This window comes from Lygodium microphyllum, chromosome 17 (genome assembly GCF_053477565.2).
Source record: "Lygodium microphyllum isolate KBCC chromosome 17, Lygodium_microphyllum_v1.1.10, whole genome shotgun sequence".
NCBI lineage: Eukaryota > Viridiplantae > Streptophyta > Polypodiopsida > Schizaeales > Lygodiaceae > Lygodium > Lygodium microphyllum.
In genome coordinates this window covers 30189603-30206534 of record NC_141151.1, presented here as the reverse complement: position 1 = coordinate 30206534, position 16932 = coordinate 30189603, and the positions used below count along the sequence as shown (strand labels likewise).

At 42.4% G+C, this 16932-nt stretch overlaps 1 protein-coding gene across 7 annotated transcripts in view; it reads left to right on the top strand.

The window, feature by feature from the left end:
- LOC148021740 (uncharacterized) overlaps window positions 1–16932 on the top strand; it is a 265301-nt gene that overhangs the window by 190916 nt on the left and 57453 nt on the right. For all 7 annotated transcript variants that reach the window (XM_087697266.1, XM_087697265.1, XM_087697262.1 and 4 more), the window contains one exon: window positions 4556–4666. In XM_087697266.1, the coding sequence (XP_087553392.1) occupies window positions 4556–4666 (111 nt within the window). The remainder of the gene's footprint in view (window positions 1–4555; window positions 4667–16932) is intronic.

Genomic DNA, 16932 nt, shown 5'->3' with positions numbered 1-16932 from the left:
GGCTAATAAAATAATGTAGGCTGAAATCTATCTCCGGATACCATCTAGTATTTGTCAAGGACAACTTATTACAACTTTTGCCTTTGACATCAACTGACTTCTCAAGGTCCTTGGCCCGTCATTGTAGAATAACTAACTTGGACATCACATGTGCACCTCACATTGCACATTTGATTAAAACTTACTCAAACGCTAAGCAAAGCATCAAAATTTCATGTCTTGTGCCTCATGACAGACCTTCTCCTTGAAATCCTTGCAATCACCCTTGATTACACTACAATTTTGTCAAAGGCTCCATTTCCACTACTGGAAAATACATACTAGCATTATAGTCAAATGTGTGCACTTATTGCTTAACGATGCCCATGCTCTTTGCATGTTTGAAATTCCAGCCACTTAAACTAGTTACAATCCACACACATGAATCATAACCACTGCTAGAACCATGAGGAATGCATCCATATACCAAATCCTTGACCACCATGGCAGAATAATGCATAAACTAATCACAACCTGTGCCTCATCACAATGATGTATCACATGATATTCATGTAAAGCATACATCAGCTGCAAACCACATGCAAACTTATGCAAATGTACTTCTCTTGCATCACCTGCAAATGTACTTTGTATACCATCCATGTATCCCATACATGTCTTCCAAACATACATCTCATCCAAATGTACATTCCATTTTTCCATACGTGTTAGTAGCCTTGCGAATGTATAGCTATCATGGGTGAAACAATACTAAAATTTCACCAAGAAACACATAAAAACTTGATCTCCAACTCTTCATGCCCCCAAACTTGCACTAAGATCTAGGCCATTTTTTCTCTCGATCACACAAATCCTTGGAACTTTGAGAGTATTTCCAAAATTGATACATTGACTGCATTTTTGTCATGACCAACAGCACTATATGAAGCATTTGCATGACCAATATTAATATCATGAGTCCTAAACACAGTGGGCTGCATATATGCGTTTACAAAACAACTAGGAAGCGCATCCTGAGGTTTGGGAATAGAGCCAAGTGTTGTTTGTGGGGTTGCAGAGTGGAGTTCTCCCTTGGGAAGTCGTAATTGCTAAGGAAAGAAGTACCCTCAGGAGATGGTACCCGACACCACTACTCACGCCTGGACAACTATGAAAACATAGGCTAGACATCCTTTGGCGGACCCTGAGAGCACATGCGCATGCAGACCTACGTGTGTAAGAAAGATCAATGTGGTCGCCTTGTGTAATCGGGTCTAAGCCTAGATTATGGTCATCAGGTGTAAGCAGATTGCACTAACTCTGCAGGACGAAGAAGCCGTAACATGCTGAAGAGAGTGGGTTTCGGGAGACCCGTTCCTTGTTAGGCCATGTCATGTGTCCTTCGGTAGCACCATCAGGCTAGTGAGGAGGATTCAGATGAGTAGAATTAGAGCACGACTAGTAGCCTTTATTGGCGAGAGGGTCTCTTACATAATTTTTTGTTAGAGTTTTGGGGGAATTTTTTAAGGCTTCTTTTTATCAAACTTTTCTTAGACTCTTCACTGGCTCAAAGAGGCTTTAGGCTTAGGAAGATGTCTCTCTTTCTATGCTTACTGGCTCATAGGAGCTTTGGAGTTTATACATGACTTGGGTATATTAGGGTCCTAGTGGCATGTGTGAGATTTGGTTAGTTAGAGGAGTGTGGAACACAAGGGACTAGTTGTGACTTGTGGGGTAGTAGCTTCGGTCACAGCCAGAGGGCCAATATGCAGGTATGAACATTTTTTAAGGAAGCGTTGATTTTTCATCATTGGCCAACATTTGATTAGGATGTCACCTCCAAATTACTGGCACGCACAGTAGACTCAAGGACATTGTCACTAATGGAAGCTTATTCCTAGTATCAGTGCTTGGTACATTTGGATTGCAAGGTGTAGCCATGCTATACAGCCTCCAAGTTGTTTCCACAATAGAGATTCTTTCAAGGATTTGGACAAAGATCGTCTATACTCTTTGCGAGAGACAAAGAGATTGCAAGTTGGTTCTAAGGGGACAAGGAGGAGCAGAGATCCTTCTTTCACCTAACTCCTCACATGGTCTGGCAATATAGCCCACCAGATTGGTTATTCATATAATCATTGTAGTTATGTTGTATGTAGCTGCTGTAACAGGGTCCTTTGTATTAGCTTGGGTGTTGATAATTCGAGACTTGTGAGTTAAAACCTGTCAGATAAGACTGAGCTTTGTGTTTTCCATGTAAGGTAAATTGAGAATTGTTAGTGTCACAAAACTTTTATGATGTACTTAGTCTCTCTATATAGGACCCTTTTTGCACTGCATATTTTTTACTTCAAGGGGATTCTTCCTCTGAGGTGTCATTTATAGAATTTCTTTTATCGGAAAAATAAATAGCATTGTAAGCAACTGCTGAGCCAGATGTGGGACTCAGTGTTTCCGGATTCTGGATTCTATTTGAGCATGTGTGTTGCTGATTTCCGGCCAAACACTGTGGTGTCTGTGTACTTTTTGATTTGGCAATTTAGTAAGGAAATCGTATTCTTTTTAAGAAGTATATCAAGGTTTTGAGTTATTTTTTTGGTCTTTTTTTTTCTTTTTTTGGTTTGCTGGGGGAGCTGCAGCTTGTTCCTCACTGAATTCTGTGTTGTAAGTGTGTGCATGTTGATCATAAGCTCAACCTGCAACATGAAATGTGCAGAAAAGTAGGGAAAAGCCCCCTGCAAAGATAAGGCAGGACTAAATAGCTGTGCAGATGCAACAAAATGGTGGTGATGGTAGTTTAGGCGAAGGTGGCTATGGTAAGGTGCAGGTGGTGGACAGGACAGGAAAGGGAATAGATAGGAGGCATGGTGATGCAGAGATAGTGAGGCAGCTCAAGTAAGGTAGTGAGCAGGGTTGCACAAGCAGGAAGGTGACCTAAAGCAGGTTGTAAGCCATGGAAACACGAATTGGAGCACAAAGAAGAGGAAAATGAGGAGAGGAGGCATAGGGTCATGCCAAATTTACACAACAGAAATGTATATGGAAAACATGTAGAGAGGAGGATCTTCAGTACATCTCACATTAAAAACGGTTCTAGGAAGAGAAGCAATATTACAAGAAGGGGATTGATTTTTCATTTGGTGTCTACACTAAAAACTGGTGAAAGATGCTCATTTTGGCTTTTTTATATCATGAGGGTGGAAACATGCATTAGAACAGCCAGCTTGGGACAATAAAGGTCATGTATGCCACTTCTGTCCCTTTCAGGAAGGTTTTGTACCCCTTTGGGGGTCCTTTTAAAGTATCAGACGGATCATTCTTTTGGGGAAAGAATGCTAACAGCCACATCTGTTCCATATCTTTTTTGTTTACACTTGTAGAAGCTGTTATCAAAATCTTCTCTCCTGCTTTTGACTTCTTTCATTTCCAAGTGCCTTGTTCCTTATCCTGAGTCTTTTTGTCCTCATTTAACCTGATTAAGGCCTTCTGGCTTTTGTACCACTGCCCCAATACCACCGCCCCAAAACCCAACATAGCACACACAGACACACATGAAGAAAAGGGCAAACACACAACTTGCCGCACACAAACATACGAAACACATAATACCAAGGCACATGTTTACGTCCTTAGTGCTTTTGGATGGATTCCTGGCAATCGAGAGAGAATAAGCCAACAACAGCAGTTAAACAGATTAGCATGCCAAACAGTTACAGGTGTTAAATGTGTGTCATGCTTGTGTTTCCATAGGACATTGAGATGTATATGCATACTTAAATGAGTATTGGATGTTTTAACCTGTATAGAGTGTTCAGATTCTCTTGCTTAGTTCTTGGTGATTTTTCTTTCCTTCCTAAAGATTGAAATCCTTAAGCCCATGTACCTGTATCAAATGTACAGATTCTCATGCTTAGTTCTGGAGATTTTTCTTTCCAACCTAAAGATCCAACGCTATACATCCTTACACAAACATGTGAGTTAGAACACATATAGGACATATACACAACCTCGCACACATAGACCTGCAAGATACAATACCAAGGCACATGTTTGTGTCCTAGTGCCCCTGGCTGGATTCCTGGCAGTCAAGAAAGATAAGCCAACAACTGCAGTTCAACAGATTAACATGTTAAACTCTGTTATAAGTTCTAACCGGGTGCTGTATTCTGTTCCCATAGGACGGTTCGATGGAGCATACATGTATACCTAAATGAATATCCTATGTTTTTACATGTATAGAATGTACAGAATCTCATGCTTACTGCTTGGTAATTTCTCTTTCCGTGTGAAAGATTGAAATCCTGAAGCCCATAATACCTGTAGAGCATGTACAGATTTTTATGCATAGATCTTGCTGCTCTTCTGTTCCTACACATGAAATCCTCAAGCCCTTGCAGTTTTTGGCTTTTGGTCTTTTTGGAGGTTTTTTGTAGGGTTTCATTCTGCAGGTAGTTCTATTTACATTAATGAAGTAGATGATGGCTATCTTTGTGAATTACTTCTGCTTTAGCTGCTAGATGGACCATCTCTCTGCATGTGTACTGACATATATTTTCATTGATACATGTATGGTAAGGTGCTTGGAAAAAGACAGAGAAAATGGTTGGAGAGCATGATTCTGCAGTCCCAAGCTCCACTAAAGCTCATCGTTTCTAGCTCAGTAGTGCTTGGAAATCCATTGAAAAAGGTAGACTGAATCATTTGTGTTAATAGAATGTATTAGCGAACTGTATAATATGTGGCTTGTATCAAGACTTGAGTGCTGTGTTTTTTAATTTTTCCAAAATAAAGTATGGCTAATTACATTATCCAAAGTAAAACATGGAAGCAACAACACGGATGGAGCATAAAGTAGCTAGTCACATAGATACAAGACCTTTTAGACATTGTCACAGGAAACAGCCATTTCTGACCTTTTCACTGGGAAATTCTGTTTCTTACAAATCGCCATTATTACCCTTTGCATTCCACCCATTTTCTAATGTTTGTCCGGAGTATTGGCCAAAGATTTCTTTCAACTAATGCTTGTTTGCTAATTTTCTCACTACTTGTGGTAGCTTACATTGAAGAAGTATACACATTTAACAGTTCCCAATTGTTTCTTAGCCATTTCCATTGCTAGTCTGTTGTCATTTCTTGTACACCAGAGTTGGTGGTTGCACTTGCCATTTCCATTGCATGTGACTATGTTCTCAGGGTGGTCTAGGTGGAATGGGAAATGTATCCAAGGCAAGAGACAGTAGCTCCATTTATGAGTACCTTAGGCTATGATGTCCTTGGGTATGTGAAGGAACATTTGGTTGAGCTGCTGTAATTCTAGTGGAGCTACTCCCATAGTCCATGAATTGTGTGAATAACAGAGGACCAGGGCTTCACAATAAGAGTATGGGGGTGTACATAGAAGGGCATTGACCACCTTGCTAGGCTACCTCGCAACAGGCATTCTAGCTATGCCACACTACAAGCCTCCAAATGAGCTCCCAAACTTCTTGTGACATTGAAGGTCTCGAAATCTGACAGGTGCAACATCACTATTATCCTCCGCACGTAGAGCAATGTGTGCAAATTCTAAATGTAGAAGCTTTCCTTTAACCTTGTTGGGAGTGTAACTTGTAAGGCCTATCGGACAAATAGTTACCCTGATAGACTGAGCTCTGTAGACCAAAGATTCCCTCTCATGTTCAAGGTCTGGCCTTAAAGGCGATCTACATGGCAGAGGGATGAAAATCGGCTAGTAATATTCAGTTGGCTCACCTCCTATAAGGTCCAACAAACCCACTCTTATCCTATCTCTACATTGCTTGACCAATTTTATAGTCTCTAGAAGAAAAACATGATGTTTTCTAGGATACTCTTATCTTGGATAAAGCACGTATGCATGTGTGCATGTTGCAGCTCGTGGATACTCTTGAACATGTGCTTGCTTAGGATGACCTTGTTGGAATAGCTAGTAGTAGAAGTCAATCATGTGTTCAGTCTATGTCTGCAATGTCCCATAATGATTCTTGAGGCTTCGGTTGTGCTCTTTTAGGACACAAGGTCGATGTACCTAAAAGAAGTCCATATAAATTGTGCCCCTTTTTAATCCAAAAAAGCTTCTTATGTGCGAAGGGATATTCCATCCACTTGTCATGACACTCACAAGGACTGATCTATGCAAGCTTGTACATTAGGAGGTGTTGTTGCATGGGGTAATAAGATGTGCACTAGCAGGGTCAAAATGGACGATTGCGAGGACATGGCACAAACCAATGAGGAATGTATGCCATTAGGCATTGTGAGCTACACAAGAGCATTCGGAGGAGAAAAGAGCAATTCACATGGACCTTGTCTCCATTCAAAGCATGCCATACCCACCTGCCTACAAAACTCCTCATACATGGTGTTAGGAATCTGCGAAGAGTAGGGCTTCTAGAGCAAGGACGAGGCATGATTTGAGAAGGTAGTACTTAATATTATCACTATGAGGAGTTGCTAACAACTATACTATCTTGTTGGTTTTGACATAGCCTCCAGCTGTTCCATCCCCATGTCTCTTGCTTTGCTTGACGTGCCAAGCCCTTTCCTTGAACTCTTACCATATTACCCCGCCTACCAAGCCTACTACCCAAAAACCATGCCAATTTGCCCCTTGCCCCTTGCCTCTCATCCATTTACATGTTGCCTCTTGTATCAATGTTTCTCTTCTACTTAGCCTACCAATCGTCTATATTCTTCCACCTACCTTCTATGCTCATCCATGAGCTTTATCTATGAGCTCGGCCATCCATGCTAATGTCACCCAACCCTCTTGCTTTCAACGCAACACCACCACTCAAGACCTTTTTCCACACATGCTAGGTGCTCCCTTTTCTTCAACAATGGAAGTGTCCTCAACGTCCTTCTCAATCTTAGCTGCTCTTATTTGCGTCCTCACCCAAGGTGCTTCTCTCTCTTTCTCCCTCTCTCACACAACCTATGCCCACAGGATCAAATTCAACATTGTAAGAGCAAAAACGAGACTCTCATGTAGATTTAGCGACATAGATGCAGGAACTAAGTGAGACTTAGGAGATTAGAGTCGTTTTACCACCACTGCTAGGGGATACCAATGGAGCCCCTTGTATACCCTTGGCTCATGCCTTTCTGCCAATTCACTTTGGACTAGACACAAAGCTTATACTCAAGGACAGAGTCACCACTCTCGAGGTGTTGTCTTTTACCTATAGATCCCGCATTTGTATCCTCAAAGACTCCATCCATGCGGCTCAATAGCATCCCCATTCATATGGCTTAGTGGCATGATGCATCCCAAGCAAGGTTACTTGAGTGGTATCCTTGGGGGGCAATGGTGCTTTCAATTTCAGTTCAGCTGACTAGAGCAAATCGAGGCAACACTCACTATCAGTCCATTGGAGGTCATGCCCTCACTTGTGTATGTTGACAAATGGGACAAAGGTTGGGATTATTCTACACTCCAAGATAACATGGGATCATTCAACACACTCGAAGTCAATGCTACCATTATGGTCTTTCTTCTAGGTCTCAATGCGGTTTGAGAGGGTCCACACTATTACCCATCAGTTAGAGTCTTAGTCCCCATGGGTTCTCGAAACGCACTCCCTTGGAACATTAGGATTTGATTCATGTTCAATCAATGTCTTACTTGGGCCTCCTTGCTTACTATTTTTCTTGTGATGGATTGGCCACCTTGTAGCAAGTTTGCCCTAGGATGTGACAATGCGAGACCTCATCTTGAGATGAGGGAGGGTCACATGCCTCAACCTCCAAGGAGGAGCTAGCACCAGGGAGAGCTAAAGCACACATGTTGTAGACAAAGCTAGCGACGGTGAGACTTAGATCAACAAAGACAAGGTAAGGGACAATGGAGACTAGTTAGACTTTAAAGTTGCTTCTCGAGTGACACCACAACCACTCATGAGCTTTGTAGACACTCTTTTAGCCCCTTAGGAGCAAGAGCTACCATAGCCTAAAGGACTAGTAGGCCCTTAGGGTACAACCCATCAAGGTAGAGATTGCGCGGTTTTGAGTTCTACAAGAGACAACAGCCGTATGCTCTAGCGATCCCTCATTGAATTGTTGATTCACCATCCTCTCTATTTCCCAAAGGCCACCAAGCTAAGCCCTTGAAGCTGATTTTGTTGCAAGTCCAAGACACTCAATAGGTGGAAGGTGAGACTACCCCACAAGAGACTAAGTAGGAGCTAGATGACTTGGGATGCAAACTTTGAGATTTCTTCCCTCTTAAAAAGGCAGCAAAGTTGTTAGAGGGAAAATTCAATAGAGTTATCAAAGCACTCACCCTTTGGTTTCCTCTCGTGATCGTGCACGCGTGCATTGGGGATAGTATGCCAAAATGGTGTTTTAGGCAAGCCGAAACAAAACAACCATTATGGCCGGAACTAGGATCATTGAAATGGCGTTTTAGCCTATCCATCTTTTGGTAGGAGGTTTTATCTAGAGAGTTTTTCTCTTTTTTTACATATGCCTATTTGATGTTACATTTTTGTCACTCTTGCATCTCGATTACTGCCCACCCTCCTCCTTTTTTCTTCTTCCTTGTTGTTGTTGTTGTTGTTGTTGTTCTTCTTCCTTTTTGTTTTTATTCTTATACTTTCTTCTTCATGGCAAGAGGCATGTCACTCCACTCCCGATATGCTAAGGCATCCATGGATTGAAAAACTAGGAATTCAAGGTTTGTTGATTGGAAGAATCGAGTGGTAAACCCCATTCCAAAGACCATTTGATTTGTGTGCTCAAGAAGCATGTCAAGCATTGTGTAAATGTGCCAATGGATATAGAGACAAACCTTGATCTTTGGATCAAAAAGAGATCCGGGCTTGCATTAGTGATGGAACTTAAGCCAGTCAAGTAGAGATTAGTCTAATGGGGACATAAAAAAGAAATACATCCACATTTGTGTCTAGCCCTAGTGTGGAAAGGACTCCATTTCCATCTTCCAGTGCCCCATGGGATTCATTACAAAGTGCAATTATCCATGCAGGGTTTTGAGAGCAAGCTATGGCTGATTTAACTAGAGATCTCACTTGCTTATTTATTTGATGTGCAATTCCTTTTGATGTGGCTACCGCAGGATAGTGAAAGAGGACAATCTAAGCAATGAGCTACATAGGATAGAAGAGGGAAGGTCTCTCAGTCAATGCATTGTGCATGTACTATATTCTCTTCGATGCAAGGAGGAGTACAATAATGGAGAGCTTGAGAAGGGCTTGATAGAGTACATGTGATACATCGCAAGTGATGGTGAGGAGGATAGAGAATGATTTTCTAGCATTTCGCAGTCATTCTCTTCATTTTGGCCAACCCATTGATAGGCTTCAAGAGATGTAGCTTTAATCAATAGGAGAAATATGGCAATTGTGCTCCTGTTTAGTTTTTGATAATTTAACAATCTAATGTAGCCTAGCTCTAATCTATACCTAATTTAGTGGCTGTTAAGTGTTGATTTTTTCTTAAGCTCAATCTCTTGAATCTAAACAAAATTGCATTACTATTTGTGTTCTCTCACAAGATTGTAGTTCAAGGCTTTGTGAGAGAAACTGTAGCATCTAAGCTTTCTTTTACACGAAGAAGAGAGACAAGCTTAAACCAGCCCAATTGGAGCGCTTAGTGTTTTGTCATGCAACTATCTTTAAAAAATATATTTCTTCCTTGAGCCTTCATAAGGAGTGAATTGTTTAACCTTGCATTGTTTAGGTGTATTAACTATAAGTGCCCAAGTACTCTCTCAAGACTCATATATTTGCTTCAATTCTAACTTCTCTCATATCTTTCTCCCTTTCACTTTCACAGGTGAATGTGGAGAAACTTGACAGAGAAGGTGTGTGGCATCCTAAAGATTTCATAGAAGTGTGACATCTACCCTATCCTCTATGAAGAGCTATCAACACTAGACCATGAGACTCATGGATAGGAGAGCTAGAGTGACGATTGCATGTGAAACAAAGCTAGAGTAAGAGCCAGAGGTTGCTTCATCATCCTTCTCAGGAAGGAAGTCTTCAAATGAGGATATGATGCATGGGTCGATGATGCATAGGCATGTGTCAAGCCCCATCATCCATATTTTGTAGACCATGATCTACCATTCTATGATGGCTGTTGGGTATTTTACTCACGCCTTACTTACGCCTACGCTCATATGGGAGTATCGGTGATCAGTAGGACACTGGGGCACTTTTTACTCTCGGTAGGAGAGGTTTTTCCCCCCAGACTTATGGTCTTATTATCGTATGTGCTTATGTGCTTATGTTACACACATTTAGGCACTTAGTGTGTGTCGGGTGTGAACACCCCCCTACAACCCTAAGGTTTAAGGGTTGTACTTTGTACTTTCAGATTACACTCATTCAGTATATTCTCTTGGGTGTCGTGCTTCAACTCTGTCTCTCTCACTCTCACACTGTCTACTGAATCTGGCTGTATCTCGATCCTCTGCTCTCACATTTGGTATCAGAGCTGTCCTCAGGCAGCAACCAGGAGTCCCCGCCAGTCTTGCCCCCGAGTCGCCAGCTCAAGACCTACCCAGTTCTACCCTGTGCGCAGCTCACAATCAACGCGCAACACTGCCCTGTCCCAGCGCGCCACCAGCAGGAGCCGTCAACATCCCAGACGCGTCACGTCAACTGCAGGTGCTGACGTTTGTCAGCGCAGCCTTCTCACATTTCGTCGTCGCCTGCAGTCGTCCACGTCAGCAGCTGCGTCGCTTGTCGACCACGTTAGTAGGTGCGTCGCCCGTCAGACCTCGCCCAGCCCGCCAGTCCGCCTGCCGCCGTTTTAAAGCTCCACGTCAGCCAGTCCGCCCGCACGTCAGACGACCTGCCACGCAACCAACCTGCCCGATGTTTGACACCCGCCTGCAGCTCGCGAGAGTTCTCACGTCAGGTCCACGTCAGTACTCTGCCACACACCCAGGTAAAAATTTCAAAGTTTTTATTATTTCAGCCCAGAATAAAATTCTGGAAGCGAAGGTTCACACGCGGTTGGCACAGAACTATTGGAGAAATAAATTTCATGCAAATTTCTGGACTGAATCGTCAGAAATTTTGGGGCTTTTGTGTATTTGGAGGACAGATGCATTTAAACTGCTGATACAGTCACAGATCGACTGTTTTTGACAGAAATTTTGGCAAAAATTTTGGGGATTTATTCATAACAGTGTTGCATTGCACTGTTTGCACCTTGGGAAACGTGCAGTAAAAGACAGTTTTGTAACAGAGTACGCCATTGCACATTAATTGCAGAAACGTATTTGCTGCAATTTTTGGAAATTTGCAGATTTTCAGTTCGTACTGCTTTGACATTGCTCATTTTGTCTTTGGAGATTTGTCATCATGGCAAATCAGGGAGGTGATGTTTTTACGTATGTATCTAAGGAGGATAGACTGGACGGAAACAACTATTCCCTTTGGTCATTTATGATGAAAAATGTATTAGTGGCCAAGAATTTATGGGATTATGTCAGTGGAGAGGAAACTCGGCCGGGAGTTGTAGCTCCCGCTACTCCTCCTCCCCATGGCGCACGTGGACAATGGGGACCTAAGCCCGCTCCACCTCAGCCACTTCCTCCAAGAACTGCAGCTCAAAAAGCTTCGGATACCCGTGATGCACAGGCCTTGTCGCTGATTGCTCTGGCAGTTCAACGGTCCATCATACCTCATATCCGTTTGGCATCTTCTTCACGAGATGCATGGTTGACTTTGGAGCATATGTTTGCAGGAAAAAATGAGACACGGATCTCTTTCTTAAAGAAAGTTGGAAACTCTGAGGATGCATGAAGGTGATTCTATGCAGGATCACTTAAACAAAATTCAGGACTTGAGGGAGCAGCTCATGAATGTAGATGAGTATTTTTCGGATGCACAGTTGATATCCACCACCTTGAATTCCCTACCTCCTTCGTACTTGTCTTTTCATACTGCATTGAACCTCACTATGAGGATTGCTGAGCACCCATTCACTTTTATTCAGCTGGTTAGCTTGCTTCTAGAGGAGGAGCAAACACGGAAAAATAGTGGTGTGGATGCTATAGTCTCTGAGCAGGCTTTTGTGGCAAGACAGAAAGGCAAGAACAGCAAGGTGAAAAATGCTCCACAGAGTTCTGGCACTTCGGGCACATCACAGAATCAAACACAAGGGGGGATGCAAGCAAAGAAATGAAAATGTCATTATTGTAAGAAGCCCGGCCACTATATCACCGAGTGCAGAAAGCGCATTGCCAAAGAGAAGAAAAAGGAGTCAGGAATGTCTGTTTCTACTACTCCTTCCACTGCTAGTGAGTCCGCATCCTTTGTTGTGGACAGGGACTATTGTTTTTACACTTGCAGTTATGATATCTCTTGGGCCGATAGAGCACTTAGCTCTACAGAGGATGCTGACAGTTGGTTCTTTGACAGTGGTGCTTCTAGACATATCACATCTCGCAGAGATTTGTTTGCTTCAGTTAGTGCACCTTCCGTTGGGAAATCGGTACAGTGTGCCAATAATGCATCATACCCTGTTCGTGGTATTGGGGAGATTCAGCTCACAGCCATTGATGGCTCTATTCTCCGCTTGCAGGATGCTTTGTTTGTGCCTGGAATAAAGAAGAATTTGCTTTCTATTTATTCTTTGGCACGTTATGGTATGCAGGTCACTTTTAATGATGACCGTTGCATGGTTCGAGAAAAAGAATACATGACATTGGTCTTGACAGGATCTTTGTGTCATGGTTTATATGAGTTGGATGCTCTTTCAGTAGATCAATCAGCATACTTGACATCCACTCTTACTCCTGCTATGATACAGGCGGAGTTATGGCATGCTCGTTTAGAGCATGTAAACTTTGGCAGCTTGATGCTTTTACAGCGTACTCAGATGTTGGATGGCTTACCTCTCTTGGAGAGACCTCCTGAGCACTTATGCGAAGGATGCATTTTGGGGAAAATGCATCATTTCTCATTTCCTCGTGATGTTGCTTTCAGGGCAACAACCAGATTGGAGTTGGTGCATTCAGATGTTTGTGGGCCTATGCAGACCATGTCATTGGGTGGTTGTTATTATTTTGTGACATTCATTGATGACCTCACACGTTTTTGTTGGGTCTATTGTTTGAAAAAGAAGTCAGAAGTGTATGATGCATTTTTGGCTTTCAGTGCACTTGTTGAAAACCAATCTGGATGCCACATTAAGACTCTCCGTTCGGACTGAGGGGGGGAATACATGTCCTCTATGCTGAATTCTTTTTTGCAGCAAAAGGGCATAGTACATCAGTATACTACAGCTTATACTCCACAGCAGAATGGGGTAGCAGAGAGGAAAAATTGGTCACTCATGGAGATGGCCAGATGTATGCTGAAGGCAAAGAGCTTGCCTCATAGTTTTTGGATGGAAGCAGTCATGTGTGCTTGCCATATTTTGAACAGATGCCCTACCAAAGCCTTGAAGACCATCACACCATTTGAGGCTTGGAACAGCCGTAAACCTTCTGTTGGTCACTTTCGTACCTTTGGGTGTCTTGCCTATGCCCATATTCCACAGGTACTTAGAAGAAAATTGGACAACAAGGCTGTTAAGTGCATTTTTATGGGATATAGCAATGAGAGCAAAGGCTACAGACTTTATGATCCCGTTAGTAAGAAGGTTTTTGTCAGCAGGGATGTTGTTTTTGTTGAAAAATCAGAATTATCCTTGGCTGGTTTGGACACATCAGGCTGCCCGTGATGTTTTTGAAGGGCTGCTGCCCATTACTTTTGGTGATTCAGCTGGAGGTTCAGAAAATGAACCTAATGTTCAGCCAGCTGCTCCTATGGATAGTGCAGAAATTCAGCCATTGGCTGATCGGAATATTCAGCATCATGCTGAAACAGAAATTCAGCAAGAGCTTGCACACAGCCAGGATGCTAGACAGCTACCTAGATGGTATTTGCAAACTATGCAAGATAGTCCTTTGGATGCACCCATGGCTGGTCGGACTAGAAGGCAAACTCGTTTGCATGATTCAGCACATACTATGGAGTTTATGATGGCAGCAAGTACTTTTGATAATGAAGAGCCTGAATGTTATGAGGATGCACAACACAGTGTGCATTGGAAGGCAGCCATGCAACTTGAATTAGATTCTATTACTAAGAATCAAACTTGGGATTTGGTGTCCTTGCCATTTGGGAAGAAAGCCATTGGAACAAAATGGGTCTACAAATTGAAAAGAAAAGTAGATGGATCCATTGATAAATACAAGGCACGGCTGGTAGCTAAAGGCTACGCACAGAAAAAGGGCATTGATTATGAGGAGACATTTGCTCCTACTCCCTGTATGATGACCATCAGGTCTATGATTGCATTGGCTGCACATTATGGTTGGACAGTTCATCAGCTAGATATCAAGACTGCATTTTTGCATGGGGAACTTCAGGAGGAAGTTTATGTACAGCAGCCCATTGGTTTTGCAGTTGAGGGCTCAGAACATTTGGTATGCAAGCTCAAAAAGGCACTATATGGTTTAAAACAAGCTCCTAGAGCTTGGTATGAAAAGATAGATGCTTTCTTGCTTGGTCAGGGGTTTCTAAACAGTTCATCTGAGTCTACCCTTTACGTATGTAAAGAAGGGGGATCTATGCTGATTTTATGTCTTTATGTTGATGACCTTTTGCTCACTGGAACACATGCTGATCAGATTTCAGCATTCAAACAAAATTTGCAGCAAACTTTTGACATGTCTGACTTGGGAGTTTTGCATTACTACTTGGGCATCCAGTTCATACATAATGCTCGAGGTATTGGGTTATCACAGTCACGGTATATTGGGCAGCTTCTTGAGAAATTTGGCTTACAGGGTTGCAAGCTAGTTACTACTCCCATGGAACCTGGACTGAAACTGTCATTACATGATGACAGTTATTTGTTTGATATATATACATATGCTCCTGTAGTTGGATGCCTTATCTATCTATGCAATACTAGGCCGGACATACAGTTTGCAGTTTCAGCCTTGAGCAGGTATATGCATCAGCCACGTATGTCACATTGGCAAGCTGTCAAGCGTGTTTTCCGCTACTTGCAGGGTACTCGTTCTCTTGGGTTGCTTTATGCCAAGGGGGGACCAGTGCATTTACATGCTTACAGTGATTATGATACACGTCACTCTAGTAGTGGCAATTGTTTCTTTCTTGGCACTTCTTGCATTTCTTGGCTTAGCAAGAAACAATCCACTGTTGCCACATCGTCATGTGAAGCTGAATACAAGGCAGCTTTCACCACCACAGTTGAATGCGTATGGCTTAGACGCTTGCTAGCTGTTTTGGATGTATCTGTTACTGAGCCTAGTCCTTTGTTCACTGACAGTCAGAGTGCCATTGCAGTGGCACGGAACCCAGTGTTTCATGCTCGCACGAAACACATTGAGATTCACTATCACTTTGTCAGAGAGAGGCTATATGCAGGTGATATCAGCCTTGTCTATTGTCCTACCACCAGTTATGTGGCAGACATCTTCACCAAAGCTCTTTCTAGTGACAAATTTGAAGCATTTCGCGATGCTTTAAATTTGATATCCTTTGGTGGCGGATGATCCTTGTACTCTTGATCACTCTTCACTCCAGTGGGCTTTGTTGGGTATTTTACTCACGCCTTACTTACGCCTACGCTCATATGGGAGTGTCGGTGATCAGTAGGACACTGGGGCACTTTTTACTCTCAGTAGGAGAGGTTTTTTCCCCAGACTTATGGTCTTATTATCGTATGTACTTATGTGCTTATGTTACACACATTTAGGCACTTAGTGTGTGTCGGGTGTGAACACCCCCCTACAACCCTAAGGTTTAAGGGTTGTACTTTGTACTTTCAGATTACACTCATTCAATCTATTCTCTTGGGTGTCGTGCTTCAACTCTGTCTCTCTCACTCTCACACTGTCTACTGAATCTGGCTGTATCTCGATCCTCTGCTCTCACAATGGCAAATACACACTTGAGAGGATTGGAAAACTAATAATCAAACAATTTTACAGCAAGCATCTACAAATTAGATATATCCTCTGCTTATCAAGGATCACACATAGTTATTGAATAATGACAAATTATTATGGAGTTGCTGGGAGGCCACCCACAAACATTCTCCCAATGAAGTCTTTTTGAATGAAAAGTGTTTATCTGGAGAAGGTTGGTGGGTGGTCTTCCACTTGTTGCAGCTCTCTTTAGATGTACTATTTCAAATGGTTGCTACTTCGTTTCCACTACAATTAGAGATCTAGAATTCTTGTGATAGGTTTTGGCTTCCTCAGTCATTCAAGGCACATGGTCATCGAGTTTGGTGTTCCATTTTCAGAAGCTTTATGCATTTGAAGGACTTGGTTTTGGAAACTCCAAATTTGTAGGTTTTATGTAGTGATATGTACGGCTAGTTTTCCACTTTCTATGCTTTGGGGATGTTGTATAGTTAGACTATTTAGGTTCCTATTCTAGTGTATAGAGCCATACAATTGTTTGTGAGCCCTCCTTCAGTGGCAATAAAGCACCATCATAGGCACAATAGTGTTAGTGCTCCAGCTCTCTGGGAAGCCTTTGCACATGGCTTTGTTAAACATGTAAGCTAGTAGTCTTGCCACGAAGTCCTTAGCATGCATCAAGTGCTTTGCTAATCCATTGTAATCTTGTGCCTTTCCACTACCTAGTCTGTCAATAGCATCTTGGACTCTTTGTAAAAAAGTGGAAGTCTCTGGATAAGGATCATGTGGATCAAGGAGAGAAACTGGCCTACTATTGTTAAGAGCCTAGGTGCACATGGCTCCTACGTATTAGATGATGTAATGTGTGTGGTTGCTACTTCGTTTCCACTACAATTAGAGATCTAGAATTCTTGTGATAGATTTTTGGCTTCCTCAGTCATTCAACGCATATGGTCATCGAGTTTGGTGTTCCATTTTCAGAAGCTTTATACATTTGAAGGACTTGGTTTTGG